Genomic DNA, 15,875 nt, shown 5'->3' with positions numbered 1-15,875 from the left:
AACATTGACCCCATTACCCAAGGCCTCCTCAAAATGTTCTTCCTCCAAAACCCCTTCTCCCTTACAAGCAGCATGGTACACCAGAGCTTCCAAATCTTTAAAATAGAACCCGTGGGTCTTATTGGCCACTTTTCCATAAACCTCTCCATTAGCAGTCAGATCGTTCATCTCTACGATCCACCTTAAATTTTCCTCCCTTTCCACGTCTGTGGGGGAGTTCACCTCGAAGGCTTCCAGGAAAAGTCTCTTCAGTTCAGCCGGAATGTATTTAGAGCTAGTGCAACAGAAAATGATAACTGGATAAGGGTTGTTTTGGAATAGAGCCTCCAAATGGTGGGAGAAGGAGTTGGTCAGTCTGGGGTCGTACTGGCCCTCAGCATTTTGCCCAATATGCTGTGAACAAATGGGGGGAATCAATGCTGTTCGTAATTTTTCCAACCTATATATATCCAGGGTGGCCTTGAAGGTTGACAGATCTGGAAGGATTGTTTGAGAAGTTCGAATTTCCCGCCACTTTTAGAATTTAATGTGTCTGTCTAAAACCCAAGTATCTCAAAAACCACTGGAGCAAAAAATATAAAATCAACGGTAATGAATTCAGGAAAGGACACTCTGGAAATTATAATCAGAATGTAAAGTGATCCAGGCAAAACTTTCCAAGTTATCCAGCTTCAAACCCAGTTGATACCTAAAGCAACGCTTGTCTTTCACCGACCTCGTCCCACATAAAATGAAGTATCTCAGAAACCACTTAAGATAACTATATGAAATTAACGGTATTATATTAAAGAAAGATGCTTATATGAGGTTGCTCAATAATGAAGTCGTTTCAGACAAAAATTTCCTAGCTATCTGGGTTCAAATCTAGTCGACAGATCAAGATGCGTTTGTCCTTCACCCTCCTCTTGTCACTAAAACTCAAGTATCTCAAAAACCACTGGAGCCAAAAATATAAAATCAACGGTTATGAATTCAGGAAAGGACACTCTAGGAATTACATTAAGAAAGCAAAATGATCCAGGCAAAACTTTCCAAGTTATCCAGCTCCAAACCCAGTTGACACTTAACGCAACCCTTGTCTTTTATCGACCTCTTCCTACATAACCTGAAGTATCTCAAAAACTACTTGAGAGAACTATATGAAATAAGCTGCATTATATTTAGAAAAGGTTCCTATAGGAGGTTGCTCAATAATGAAGTCGTTGTAAACAAAAATTTCCTAGCTATTCAGGTTCAAACATAGTCGATAGCTCAAGATGCATTTGTCCTTCACCGTCCTCTTGCCACTAAAACCCAAGTAATTAAAAAACTACTGAAGTAAAAAATATAAAATCAACGGTGATGAATTCAGGAAAGGACACTCTAAGAATTATATTAAGAAAGCAAAATGATCCAGGCAAAACTTTCCAAGTTATCCAGGTTCAAACATAGTCGACAGTTCAAGATCCGTTTGTCCTTCACCGTCCTCTTGCCACTAAAACTCAAGTAATTCAAAAACTACTAAAGCAAAAAATATAAAATCAACGGTAATGAATTCAGAAAAAGACACTCTAGGAATTATATTAAGAAAGCAAAATGATCCAGGCAAAACTTTCCAAGTTATCCAGCTTCAAACCCAGTTGATACCTAAAGCAACGCTTGTCTTTCACCGACCTCGTCCCACATAATCTGAATTATCTCAAAAACCAATAAAGCAAAAAATATAAAATTGATGGTCCTGAATTAAGGAAAAGGTACTCGACGAATCATACACATAATATATATCCTTTTCTCTCTAACTCATGTCAGACGACACAATATATTGTAAAAAAATGGCACTTTAATTCAAATTTCCCGCGTTTTTTTTAGCATCATGAGCATGCAGAGGATAACTTAACTGTGCCAGACAGAGATGGAATAGATATTAAAACACTCCCTCTTGTAAAGGACACATTTAAAAAACGATGTGCACGTCACCATCAGCTTTCTTTTTTTTAAATACGTCCCTGGACTATTCACTTCATTTTTATCAGACAGAGATGGATACACTTAAAGCAATGACATACCCGTCTTTGTCTGACGCAACCAAAAAAAGCCATAAAAATGAATTCAACTCGAATCTCCCGCCACACGTGAAATTCAAACTTCCCGCCTATTTGAGCGACATGAGTCGGTATTACAGGAATCTTTATATCGACCACTTAAATAGTTCATTATTTCGAGTCAAATTTGAACAATTTTCGTTTTTTATTTGCTGTCAAACTCAAGTTCACCCTGGATCACAGGACTCCCGCCCTTTACCTCAAACTTATGAATGGAGACGAGACAAGGGGCGGCCATTTTGGCCTGGAAAAACAACGAATTCGTTTTGCTCTCGTTCTGTGCGTAAACGTTGGCCACAATTTCCGAATTGTGAATGACGAAGTGGTGCATCCCCATTTGGGCCGCCACTGCCTTCAGTAGTAAATCCTCCCCGCACCCCTCCTCACCCTGCAGGAGGAATAAGGGTTTCAATTTGAGGTTTTCTGGAAGAGAAACGTCATATTATGGTTATGAGCCTACTGCGCATGCGTACGACGTCTCCAATAGCATATTGACAGCTGTTTAACGTCACAAATGTCATGAGGCAATTAAAAATGGCGGACTGTCAAATACGTCACTGATCCAAAAAATCAAGCAAGCCACGCCCAATTTTTGTTTGGAAAAGGACAAAAACAATGGAATAAAAAGGTCCAACATATTTTAATATTTTTTTTTTTTTAATTCTGAGGTCATTAAATATGACACCTGGTTGAGGTTATGAATTCTGACAGAACGTTTAATTAATTTCTGACATCTCATGTCAAGGAACATGAGCTACCAGCCACGCCCAAATATGAATTTAAAAAATTGAAAACTCGTCGCCATAGACTGTGACATTTGACAGCTGAGAGCCACGCCCATATTTTATTAAAAAATAAAAAATCCACAAATTTCAAGTTGTGTCATATTTTGCTGTTATGAATTTTTCCGACCTAAAACGATAATTAATCATTTGACAGCTGTCAAGAAAAACCCATACGGTTATTAGCCACGCCCAAAATTTAAATGTCACATTTTTTAATGTAAATTTTGTGTAATTATGACGTCATATACATAAATGATGAATATGACTGACAGTATTATTGACTTCATATTCATATACGTGTCATATTTTGAGGTTATGAAATATTATGACGTGACACGTCAATTATTTATTTGACAGCAATGAAAAAAAACCAGCTGACTTGTAGAGAACATGAAACACGGTTATTAGCCACTCCCAAAATTATAGTGCCAACATGACTTCTAGCAGTATTAATGACGTCACGTTCATTTTAGGTTAACTTTTGAGGTTATGACGCGAAAACTGACATTTGACAGCTGTCTAATAAGACACTTTCTAAGATGTCTCAAACAAAAAAGTCGCGCCTAACTTCATTTGACAGCTGTCAAAAAAAGAATAGCGGATTTGTAGTCAACCTGAAACACGGTTACTACCACTCCCAAAATTACGTCATTTATTTGTAACGTGAATTAAACATTTTAGTTTAACTTTTGAGGTTATGACGCGATAGGTGACATTTGACAGCTGTCTAAGCGACTTTCTGACATGTGTCAATCAAAAAAATCAGTTGGGAGCCACGCCCAATTTTACTAAAATTAAAATAAAAATCAACGGTGTAAAACGTCAATAAAGGGTTGACAGCTGTCAAAAAAAAAATCAACTGGCCTGCAACTGACGTCATATTCAAACACTTTTTTACATTCATATATTTGAAGGTTATGAACTGTCACGGGAAACGTGACATTTGACAGCTAGGAGCCACGCCCACATTTTGTTAAAAAATAATAAAAAAAATTAAACTGGTATGATATTTTGAGGTTATGAAATATTACGTCAATTAATCATTTGACAGCTGTCAAAAAAAAAAACTAGCTGACTTGTAGGCAGCCTGAAACACGGTTATTAGCCACGCCCAAAATTACGCCATTTAATTATAGTGCCAACATGACTTCTGGCAGTATTAATGACGTCACGCTCATTTTAGTTTAACTTTTGAGGTTATGACGCAAAAAGTGACATTTGACAGCTGTCAAAAAAAGAATAGCCGACTTGTAGTCAACCTGAAACACGGTTACTACCACTCCCAAAATTACGTCATTTATTTGTAACGTGAACTAGACATTTTAGTTTAACTTTTGAGGTTATGACGCGATAGGTGACATTTGACAGCTGTCTAAGCGACTTTCTGACATGTGTCAATCAAAAAATCAGTTGGGAGCCACGCCCAATTTTACTAAAATTAAAATAAAAATCAACGATGTAAAACGTCAATAAAGGGTTGACAGCTGTCAAAAAAAAATCAACTGGCCTGCAACTGACGTCATATTTAAACACTTTTTTACATTCATATATTTGAAGGTTATGAACTGTCACGGGAAACGTGACATTTGACAGCTAGGAGTCACGCCCACATTTCGTTAAAAAATAATCAAAAAAATTAAACTGGTATCACATTTTGAGGTTATGAAATATTACGTCAATTAATCATTTGGCAGCTGTCAAAAGAAAAACTAGCCCGACACACGATTATTAGCCACGCCCCAAATTTAAATGTCACATTTTTTAATGTAATTTTTTTGTAATTATGACGTCATATACATAAATGATCAATATGACTGATAGTACATACAGTGTATTATTGACTTCATATTTTGAGGATATGAAATATTTGACGTGACACATCAATTTCTCATTTGACAGCTGTCAAAAAAAACTAGCTGACTTGTAGGCAACCTGAAACACGGTTATCAGCCACGCCCAAAATTACGCCATTATTTAATTATAGCGCCAACATGACTTCTGGCAGTATTAATGACGTCACGCTCATTTTAGTTTAACTTTTGAGGTTGTGTCGCAAAAAGTGACATTTGACAGCTGTCTAAGCCACTTTCTGAGATGTCTCAAACAAAAAAGTCGCGCTTAACTTCATTTGACAGCTGTCAAAAAAAGAATAGCGGATTTGTAGTCAACCTGAAACACGGTTACTACCACTCCCAAAATTACGTCATTTATTTGTAACGTGAATTAAACATTTTAGTTTAACTTTTGAGGTTATGACGCGATAGGTGACATTTGACAGCTGTCTAAGCGACTTTCTGACATGTGTCAATAAAAAAAATCAGTTGGGAGCCACGCCCAATTTTACTAAAATTAAAATAAAAATCAACGGTGTAAAACGTCAACAAAGGGTTGACAGCTGTCAAAAAAAAAAATCAACTGGCCTGCAACTGACGTCATATTCAAACACTTTTTTACATTCATATATTTGAAGGTTATGAACTGTCACGGGAAACGTGACATTTGACAGCTAGGAGCCACGCACACATTTTGTTAAAAAATAATAAAAAAAATTAAAGTGCTGTACTTTGAGGTTATGAAATATTACGTCAATTAGTCATTTGACAGCTGTCAAAAAAAAACTAGCTGACTTGCAGGCAGCCTGAAACACGGTTATTAGCCACGCCCAAAATTACGCCATTATTTAATTATAGCGCCAACATGACTTCTAGCAGTATTAATGACGTCACGCTCATTTTAGTTTAACTTTTGAGGTTATGTCGCGAAAAGTGACATTTGACAGCTGTCTAAGCAACTTTCTGAGATGTGTCAAACAAAAAAAATCAGCGGAAAGCGACTCTCAACTTCAAATCAACGGTATAAAACGTCAAAAAAGCGTTTGACAGCTGTCAAAAAAAAATCAGCTGAGTTGCAATCAGAAAATCAGCCTCGCCTCAATTTATTTTAGTTGTCACACTTTTTAATGTATTTTTTGTTTGTTTTTTGTCATTATGACGTCATAGAGATTAATATGACGTATTAATGACGTTATATTTCATATACTTTTTTCACATTCATGTATTTTAAGGTTAAGAACTGTCACAAGAAAATGAATTATCACGTTGTTTGACAGCTGTCAAAAGAAAAACTAGCTGACTTAGTTAAAAGTAACATTTGACAGCTGATTAGGCCACGTTTTGACATCTGCCAAATAAAAAAGTCAGATGCTAGCCACTCCCAAAATTTAGTAAAAAAATACCACATTTTTTTTAATGTAATTATGACGTTATTTAGAAGATGTCAGCCACGCCCACCTTTAATGAAAAAATCAACAAATAAATTAGAACTTGAAAACGATAATTAATCATTTGACAGCTGTCAAAGCAAACCAGCTGACCAGAAATATAGTTATTAGCCACTCCCAAAATGGCGTCTTTTTAAGTATTTTACGTCATCTATTCATTATGACGCCATTTTCTTATATAGCGAACATGATTTCTGACAGTATTAATGACGTCACGTTCATTTTGCAAGTGACGTTTGATAGTTGCGAGACGCTGCTGATTAAATTTTATTCAAAAAAATCCACTAAACTTTTTAAGGACACCCTGTATAATTATCGCTTTTATTAAAACTATGCGTAAAAACAAAATAATTATTCATCATCATGTGTGTGTAAATTCCATAAAAGGGCCACGAAGGAATGCGGCGTATGTAAATATTTTAAGTGAGGAGGACTAGGAGGGGGGGAGTATGGAAGTTAAGAGTTAATTCGCCGATTTATTTGATTTAGCGGGTATCGGTCGAACGAGTTGCAACGTGTCGGAAGTATTCGGGTCGAATCGTTTTTTTTTTCGCGAAAAAACGTGAAAAGTGACGGAAATGTGGGAAAATGGTTGGTGCAAGAAAAATTCGAGTAAGTCTGATTTTTTTTTTTGAAAAACATACAATTTAAAATTTCGATATACCCGTCTTTGTCTAGCTCATGGTTTTCCTCATAAGCTGATCTCTGTCAGACGCATTACGTTGTAAAAAAAGTGGCATTTTCTACAGGATCATGAGTACGACAGAGACAAGCTTATGGGAAACTTAATGTGTCAAGTAGAGATGGGTATATCATAGGTGTGTTATTTTAATAATTTTTTTTATCCAAAATTTGCTTTTTAATGCGGTCCTGGATTTTTTGCTAAATTATTTTTCATAAATATATACTTTCTTGATTTATTTACTTAAATTTTCTATAAAAAATAAATCTAATTTTTAAATACGACCCTGGATGGTTATTATTTTACTGTTTTTTTTTACATTAATACGAGTACTATATGCTTAATTGTTTTACAGGTGTCTTAAGGCAGTAAAAAAATACTATAATAAATATTCCAGGACCGCATTTCAAAAAATAAATATATTGTACTGTTTTTGGAAAAAAAATATTTTCCATTAAAAAAAATATTTTTTTTTTGAAATCCGGTCCTGTTCTCTTTTTTTTCTTTCTTTTTTGTCAGACAGAGATAGGGATATTATTATTATAATGTTTTTTGAATCATATTATTATCATAGGTGACAAAGAAATAAAATAAATATTCCAGGGTTGTATTTAAAAAAAAAGTTTTATGATCTTTTTTGCATAAATTTAAATGACCATTTAAAATTACTATATACCAGTCTCTGTCTAACTCATGGTTTTGACCATAAGTTTATCTCTGTTGGACACATTCTGTTGTAAAAAAATCGACATTTTTATTCAAATTTTTCGCATTTTTTTTTACATGATGAGTATGACAGAAACAAATTTATAGCAAATTTAATATGTCAGATAGAGATGGGTATATCGTTACATTAATAGTGTGTTTTATTTGTAATTTTTCATACGGACTTAACGTTTAAAAATACAGGGCCGCATTTAAAAAAATATTTAATAAAAAATTTGTACAAATAATTTTTTTTATCAAAAAAATCGAGTTTTACTTTTTTTTTAAATGCGGCCCTGGAATTTTTTTATTTGTTTTTTTTTTTATTAGACAGAGAATGAAGTATAATATTATTTTAATGTTTCTTTTTTCAATAATTCTATATGCTTAATTTTTTTTGACAAGTGTCTAAGGCAGCAAAAAATAAAATAAAAATTCCAGGACCGCATTTAAAAAAAAAATATATGGTTTTATAAAAAGAATTTTTTCTGTGAAAAAAAAATGTTTTAAATCAATTCTTCTTTATTTTAAATGCAGTCCTGTGTTTTTGCTTTTCCAGGGCCGTATTTGAAAAAAATAGATTTTTTTAAATTATATTTTGCTTTCATAGTAGAAACTCTTTTTCCAAAAATCATTTTTCATAAATTTTTTTAAAATGCGGCCCTGGAATTTTTTAAAAGTTTTTTTTAGAGAGAGATGGATTTACCATATAAATTAGTCTATTATTATTATTTTCCCATTAATGCAACTAAAATTAAATAAATATTCCAGGGAGGTATTTAAAAAAAAATGAGTTGATGAACTTTCTCTATTTTTTGTTTTTTTTTTTTGAAATGCGGTCCTGGATGTTTATTATTTTATCGTTTTTTTTTTCATTGAAACTATAAACTTAATTTTTTTGACAGATGACAGAAGGCAGCAAAAAATAAAACTAAAATTCCAGGACCGCATTTAGAAAAAATTGATTGGTTATGGTTTTTGGAAAAAAAAAACATTTTTTCTGCAGAAAAAATATTATTTAAGAAAATTCAAATTTTTAAATCCGGTCCTGTTTTTTTATTTTATTTTTTGTCAGACAGCGATAGGGATATTATTATTATAATGTTTTTTGAATCATATTATTATCATAGGTGACAAAGAAATAAAATAAATATTCCAGGGTTGTATTTAAAAAAAAAGTTTTATGATCTTTTTTGCATAAATTTAAATGACCATTTAAAATTACTATATACCGGTCTCTGTCTAACTCATGGTTTTGACCATAAGTTTATCTCTGTTGGACACATTCTGTTGTAAAAAAATCGACATTTTTATTCAAATTTTTCGCATTTTTTTTTACATGATGAGTATGACAGAAACAAATTTATAGCAAATTTAATATGTCAGATAGAGATGGGTATATCGTTACATTAATAGTGTGTTTTATTTGTAATTTTTCATACGGACTTAACGTTTAAAAATACAGGGCCGCATTTAAAAAAATATTTAATAAAAAATTTGTACAAATAATTTTTTTTATCAAAAAAATCGAGTTTTACTTTTTTTTTAAATGCGGCCCTGGAATTTTTTTATTTGTTTTTTTTTTTATTAGACAGAGATGGAAGTATAATATTATTTTAATGTTTCTTTTTTCAATAATTCTATATGCTTAATTTTTTTTGACAAGTGTCTAAGGCAGCAAAAAATAAAATAAAAATTCCAGGACCGCATTTAAAAAAAAATTTATATGGTTTTATAAAAAGAATTTTTTCTGTGAAAAAAAAATGTTTTAAATCAATTCTTCTTTATTTTAAATGCAGTCCTGTGTTTTTGCTTTTCCAGGGCCGTATTTGAAAAAAATAGATTTTTTTAAATTATATTTTGCTTTCATAGTAAAAACTCTTTTTCCAAAAATCATTTTTCATAAATTTTTTTAAAATGCGGCCCTGGAATTTTTTTTTAATTTTTTTTTTTGGAGAGAGACGGATATACCATATAAATTACTCTATTATTATTATTATTAGTTTTTCCATTAATGCAACAAAAATTAAATAAATATCCCAGGGAGGTATTTTAAAAAAATTAATTGAAGAACTCTCTCTATTTTTTGGATTTTTTTTAAAATGCGGTCCTGAATGTGTATTATTTTATTGTTTTTTTTTCATTGAAACTATATATTTAATTTTTTTGACAGATGCCTAGGCAGCAAAAAATTAAATTTAAATTCCAGGACCGCATTTAAAAAAAATGCTTGGTTATGGTTTTTGGAAAAAACATTTTTTCTACAGAAAAAATATTATTTAAAAAAATTCAAATTTTTAAGTCCGGTCCTGTTTTTTTATTTTATTTTTTATCAGACAGAGATAGGAGGGATCTTATTATTATAATTGTTCATTAATATCAAAGGCAACAAAAAAAGAAAATAAATATTCCAGGGCTGTATTTAAACAAAATTAGTTAATGATTTTTTCTGACAAAATACAAAGGCAATTTAAAATTATGACATCTATATCCATCTTTGTCTAACTCATGGTTTTGCCCATAAGCTTATCTCTGTCAGTCACATTATGTTGTAAAAAAAGTCCCATTTTAATTCAAATTCTTGAGTTTGACAGAGACAAACTTATGGCAATTTTAATGTGTCAGACAGAGATGGGTATTTAAATATATCATAGGTATGTTATTTTGCTCAATTTTTTATGCGGAATTTGTTCACTCGTATTTATTTTACAGTGTTGCCATATTTATTGGTGTCTATATTACAGGGCGGTTCGTGAAAAACGTACAATTTTCTTACGTTTCCTTTTAATGCGGTCCTGGATTTATTTTTTAAATTTTTTCCATTATACGTGATTATTTTACTTATTTTCTTTTTATTAATGTTTTATTTTATAAAATAAAAAATCCAGGACCGCATTTAAAAAAATAAGTGGAATATTTGGAAAAATATTTTTATCTATGAAAAAAATTTAATCGATTAAAAAAATCGATTAAAGAAAACGTATTTTTAAATGCGGTCCTGGCCTTAAAATTTCAATATACCCGTCCTTGTCTAACACACAGTTTTCCTTACAAATTTATCTCTGTCAGACCCATTCTGTTGTAAAAAAAGTGGCATTGTCATTCAAATTTTCCGCGTTTTTTACAGAATTATGAGTATGACAGAGACAGACTTATGATAAATTTAATGTGTCGGATAGAGATGGGTATATCATTATTTCAATATTGTGGTATTTTGATTATTTTTTTATGAGAAATAAAAAAAATTTAAAATGCGGTCCTGGATTTTTTGCTTATATCAGTGTTTTTTTCATTAATTATTATTAATTTGATTTTTTTTTATAAGTGTCAAAGATACAAAAAATAAATAAATATTCCAGGGCCGTATATCAAAAAAATAAGTTTTTAAAATAAACCATAAATAAAAAAACCGATTATGATATATTATATACCCGTCTTTGTCTAACTCATGGTTTTTGTCATAAGCTCTATACATATCTCTGTCAGACACATTATGTTGTAAAAAAAGTAGCATTTTCAATCCAATTTTCTGCGTTTTCTACAGGATAATGAGTACAATAGAGACAAACCTATGGGAAATTCAATGTGTCAGATAGAGATAGGTATATTATTATATCACTTTTTTTTTATTTTGAATAATTTTAAATGTGGAATAATAGTTTAATTTTTTTCAATAAGGTCCTGGATTTTTTTATAAAGTGTCAAAGTCACCAAAAAAATTAACTAAAAATTCCAGGACCGCATTTAAAAAAAAAGTTTTGCTATAAAAAAAATTTAATCCTAAAAAATCGAATTTATTTTTAAATGCGGTCCTGTTTTCTTTTGCGTTATTTTTTGTCAGACAGAGATAGGGATATTATTATGATAATTACTTTTTTTTTTCATTTATATCAAGTTACAAAAAAATAAAAATTCCAGGACCGCATTTTAAAAAAAGTTTTTATATAAAAAAAATGCAATCCTAAAAAATCGAATTTATTTTTAAATGCGGTCCTGGTTGTTTATTATTTTATTTTTCATCCTTATTTTTTTGGCAGGTTTCTAAGGCATTAAAAACATAAAATAAAAAGTCCAGGGTCGCATTTAAAAAAATATAATTAAAAAAAATATATAAATCCGGTCCTGTTTTTTTTGCTTTATTTTTTGTCAGGCAGAGATAGGGATATTATTATGATAATTACTTTTTTTTATTTAGATCAAAAGTTACAAAAAAATAAAATAAAAATTCCAGGACCGCACTTAAAAAAAAAATTTTCTATAAAAAAAATTCAATCCTAAAAAATCGAATTTATTTTTAAATGCGATCCTGGTTGTTTATTATTTTATTTTTCATCCTTATTTTTTTTGGCAGGTTTCTAAGGCATTAAAAACATAAAATAAAAAGTCCAGGGTCGCATTTAAAAAAAATATAATTAAAAAAAAAAATTATAAATCCGGTCCTGTTTTTTTTGCTTTATTTTTTGTCAGACAGAGATAGGGATATTATTATGATAATTACTTTTTTTTTAATTTACATCAAAAGTTACAAAAAAATAAAATAAAAATTCCAGGACCGCATTAAAAAAAAAAGTTTTTCTATAAAAAAAAATTAATCCAAAAAGATCGAATTTATTTTTAAATGCGGTCCTGGTTGTTTATTATTTTATTTTTCATCCTTATTTTTTTTGGCAGGTTTCTAAGGCATTAAAAACATAAAATAAAAAGTCCAGCGCCGCATTTAAAAAAATGTAATTAAAAAAAAAATTAAAAATCCGGTCCTGTTTTCTTTTGCTTTATTTTTTGTCAGACAGAGATAGGGATATTATTATGATAATTACTTTTTTTCTCATTTATATCAAAAGTTACAAAAAAATAAAATAAAAATTCCAGGACCGCAGTTAAAAAAAAAAGTTTCTATAAAAAAAATTCAATCCTAAAAAATCGAATTTATTTTTAAATGCGGTCCTGGTTGTTTATTATTTTATTTTTCATCCTTATTTTTTTTGGAGGTTTCTAAGGCATTAAAAACATAAAATAAAAAGTCCAGGGTCGCATTTAAAAAAAATATAATTAAAAAAAAATTATAAATCCGGTCCTGTTTTCTTTTGCTTTATTTTTTGTCAGACAGAGATAGGGATATTATTATGATAATTACTTTTTACATCAAAAGTTACAAAAAAATAAAATAAAAATTCCAGGACCGCATTTAAAAAAAAAGTTTTTCTATAAAAAAAATTCAATCCTAAAAAATCGAATTTATTTTCAAATGCGGTCCTGGTTGTTTATTATTTTATTTTTCATCCTTATTTTTTTTGGCAGGTTTCTAAGGCATTAAAAACATAAAATAAAAAGTCCAGGGCCGCATTTAAAAAAATGTAATTAAAAAAAAAATTATAAATCCGGTCCTGTTTTCTTTTGCTTTATTTTTTGTCAGACAGAGATAGGGATATTATTATGATAATTACTTTTTTTTTCATTTACATCAAAAGTTACAAAAAAATAAAATAAAAATTCCAGGACCGCATTTAAAAAAAAAGTTTTTCTATAAAAAAATTTAATCCTAAAAAATCGAATTTATTTTTAAATGCGGTCCTGGTTGTTTATTATTTTATTTTTCATTAATACTACTATATCCTTATTTTTTTGGCAGGTTTCTAAGGCATTAAAAACATAAAATAAAAAGTCCAGGGTCGCATTTAAAAAAAATATACAAATTAAAAAAAAAAATTATAAATCCGGTCCTGTTTTCTTTTGCTTTATTTTTGGTCAGACAGAGATAGGGTTATTATTATGATAATTACTTTTTTTTTTCATTTATATCAAGTTACAAAAAAATTAAATAAAAATTCCAGGACTGCATTTAAAAAAAAAGTTTTTCTATAAAAAAAATTTAATCCAAAAATTAGAATTTATTTTTAAATGCGGTCCTGGTTGTTTATTATTTTATTTTTCATCCTTATTTTTTTTGGCAGGTTTCTAAGGCATTAAAAACATAAAATAAAAAGTCCAGGGTCGCATTTAAAAAAATATAAAAAAAAAAAATTATAAATCCGGTCCTGTTTTATTTTGCTTTATTTTTTGTCAGACAGAGATAGGGATATTATTATGATAATTACTTTTTTTTTTCATTTATATCAAAAGTTACAAAAAAATAAAATAAAAATTCCAGGACCGCATTAAAAAAAAAGTTTTTCTATAAAAAAAATTAAATCCTAAAAAATCGAATTTATTTTTAAATGCGGTCCTGGTTGTTTATTATTTTATGTTTCATCCTTATTTTTTTGGCAGGTTTCTAAGGCATTAAAAACATAAAATAAAAAGTCCAGGGTCGCATTTAAAAAAAATATAATTAAAAAAAAATATTATAAATCCGGTCCTGTTTTTTTTTGCTTTATTTTTTGTCAGACAGAGATAGGAATATTATTATTATGATAATTACTTTTTTTTTCATTTATATCAAGTTACAAAAAAATAAAATAAAAATTCCAGGACCACATTTAAAAAAATGACATGATTTTTTTTGGAATAATAAAAATTACCATTTAAAACTATGTACCCATCTTTGTCTAGCTCATGGTTTTGGTCATAAGTTTATCTCTGTCAAACAAAAAAGTGTAATTTTCATTCAAATTTTTTTACAGGATAATAGAGACAAACTTATGACAAATTTAATGTGTCAGATAGAAATGGGGATATCATCATATCAATAGTGTTTTATTTTTATTAATTTTTTTATGTATAATTTCCTCATTCGTATTTATTTATTTTACAGCATTGTCCAGTTATTGTATGGAAAACAGTTCATCCAAGAAAATTTCAAGTAAGTTGATTTTTTTTAATTGTAAAATTAATTTTCTTAAAAAATGCGATAAAAATGAGCCAATTTCTTTAATGAAAAACATACAATCTAAAATTATGATTTACCCGTCTCTGTTTAACTCATGGTTTTCACCGTAAGCTTATCTCTGTCAGACACATTATGTTGTCTCTGAAGAACAGGTTTGGACTTCTAAGTGATCTGCCAAAATTTTTGACAGTTATAAAATAAGACGTATTTGACACTTGACAGGCCGCCATTTTGTTCCAAAGGACTGACCGACAAAGTGACTTGACTTAAGAGTCACCATGGACTTATTGCAATTTTTTTTTAATAAATTCTTTGCTAATAAAGCCCCTAATTATGAGCCTTTTAAGCCCCTATACATGTCCTTGGATGTATTTTTAGAGTTATATAACCCCCAATATATAAAAGAATGGTTCTTACTCGATTTAATAAATGGTGCCACAGCCAAAGTCAACTCGCCCAAATACCTTTGCAAACCATAAGGACACATGTCAATCCCACTTAGCATTTCCTCCCCAGACTCCACTGATTTAGTTGCAAGTTTTGACACGTTTGGTATGTAACTCTGCAAATTTGCCGATTGCTTTATTGCAGTTGTGCCGATAACACAGAAAAACTGGCCCTGCACCTGTATGTTCTGATAAATGACTTTATTGCACTTAAAGTGGATTTGTTCGACCCCATTTAGTTTAAGGTCAGTGTAAAATAATGCTGGACAAAAATACTTAATATTTACACTAACAATGTCTCCGACTTGAATGAGCTTCGGGTACTTAAAGTAACTTTTCACAACAGAGTCTGTTACTGCATTACTTAAGTCATGTGGACAAGATATTAATGATAAATCAATTTCCTGTGCAACCTCTATATATTTAGATGGCTTAAGCAGTTTAATGTCCCCACAATCCGAGGGGACACTTAAGTTGTGTACAAATGTATTTGAAACATATAAAGTGTCCCTTTTACAGCTTAAGCTTGTAACTATTCTGGCACTTTTAGCATGTTTGATCTCCTTATGATGTAAATTAAGTATTTTGTCACTTAAATAAACGTTTTCTGGGTGCACTAGGGCACAGTTATGGACATCACTGCTGCTCATTGCAACTTTTTGTAAAATGTTCAGCAAAGCTTTGTCGGGTAAAGTTTCTAACTTATATTTAATTTGGCGCTTAAATATTGAATGGTATTTGACATACATGTAGATTACGAACCATATGGGGTTGTATTTGGGGTAAATTAGCTTGGAAATGGTGAATATTGTCCTGGAGTAGTTCATCATTGTAAAACTCCTCTTAGGGGTTTGCACTGCATTGATTATTGATTAAAATAGGTTGGAAATTACGGATATTAAACTATTAAAGCGTTTTCTCTCTTAAATCAAGGTTTAAAGGTCATTTTTAACTAATTAGCTTAATTCAACAATAATGTAAACAAAAACATTTGAAAAGTTGGGTTATGTTGTGACACTTATGACGTTGACGTGTCACGCTGGTGGAGTGCGTCATTAATTTGACTAAGC

The 15,875-nt window shown here is 30.2% G+C and overlaps 1 protein-coding gene across 4 annotated transcripts in view; it reads right to left on the bottom strand.

The window, feature by feature from the left end:
• LOC126747556 (peroxisome assembly factor 2) overlaps window positions 1-15,875 on the bottom strand; it is a 128,846-nt gene that overhangs the window by 20,245 nt on the left and 92,726 nt on the right. For 2 of the 4 annotated variants that reach the window (XM_050456280.1, XM_050456281.1), the window contains exons 1-3: window positions 14,777-15,807; window positions 2,281-2,504; window positions 18-393 (exon numbers count right to left, since the gene is read on the bottom strand). In XM_050456280.1, coding sequence (XP_050312237.1) covers window positions 18-393; window positions 2,281-2,504; window positions 14,777-15,635 — 1,459 coding nt within the window. In that variant the 5' untranslated portion in view covers window positions 15,636-15,807. Of the gene's footprint in view, window positions 1-17; window positions 394-2,280; window positions 2,505-14,776; window positions 15,808-15,875 lie in introns of those variants that run through there. The other 2 variants (XM_050456283.1, XM_050456282.1) reach the window with 2 other exon arrangements.

Source organism: Anthonomus grandis, chromosome 19 (assembly GCF_022605725.1).
Source record: "Anthonomus grandis grandis chromosome 19, icAntGran1.3, whole genome shotgun sequence".
NCBI lineage: Eukaryota > Metazoa > Arthropoda > Insecta > Coleoptera > Curculionidae > Anthonomus > Anthonomus grandis.
The sequence above is the reverse complement of the archived record's forward strand: the minus strand, read 5'-3'. Positions and strand labels throughout refer to the sequence as shown.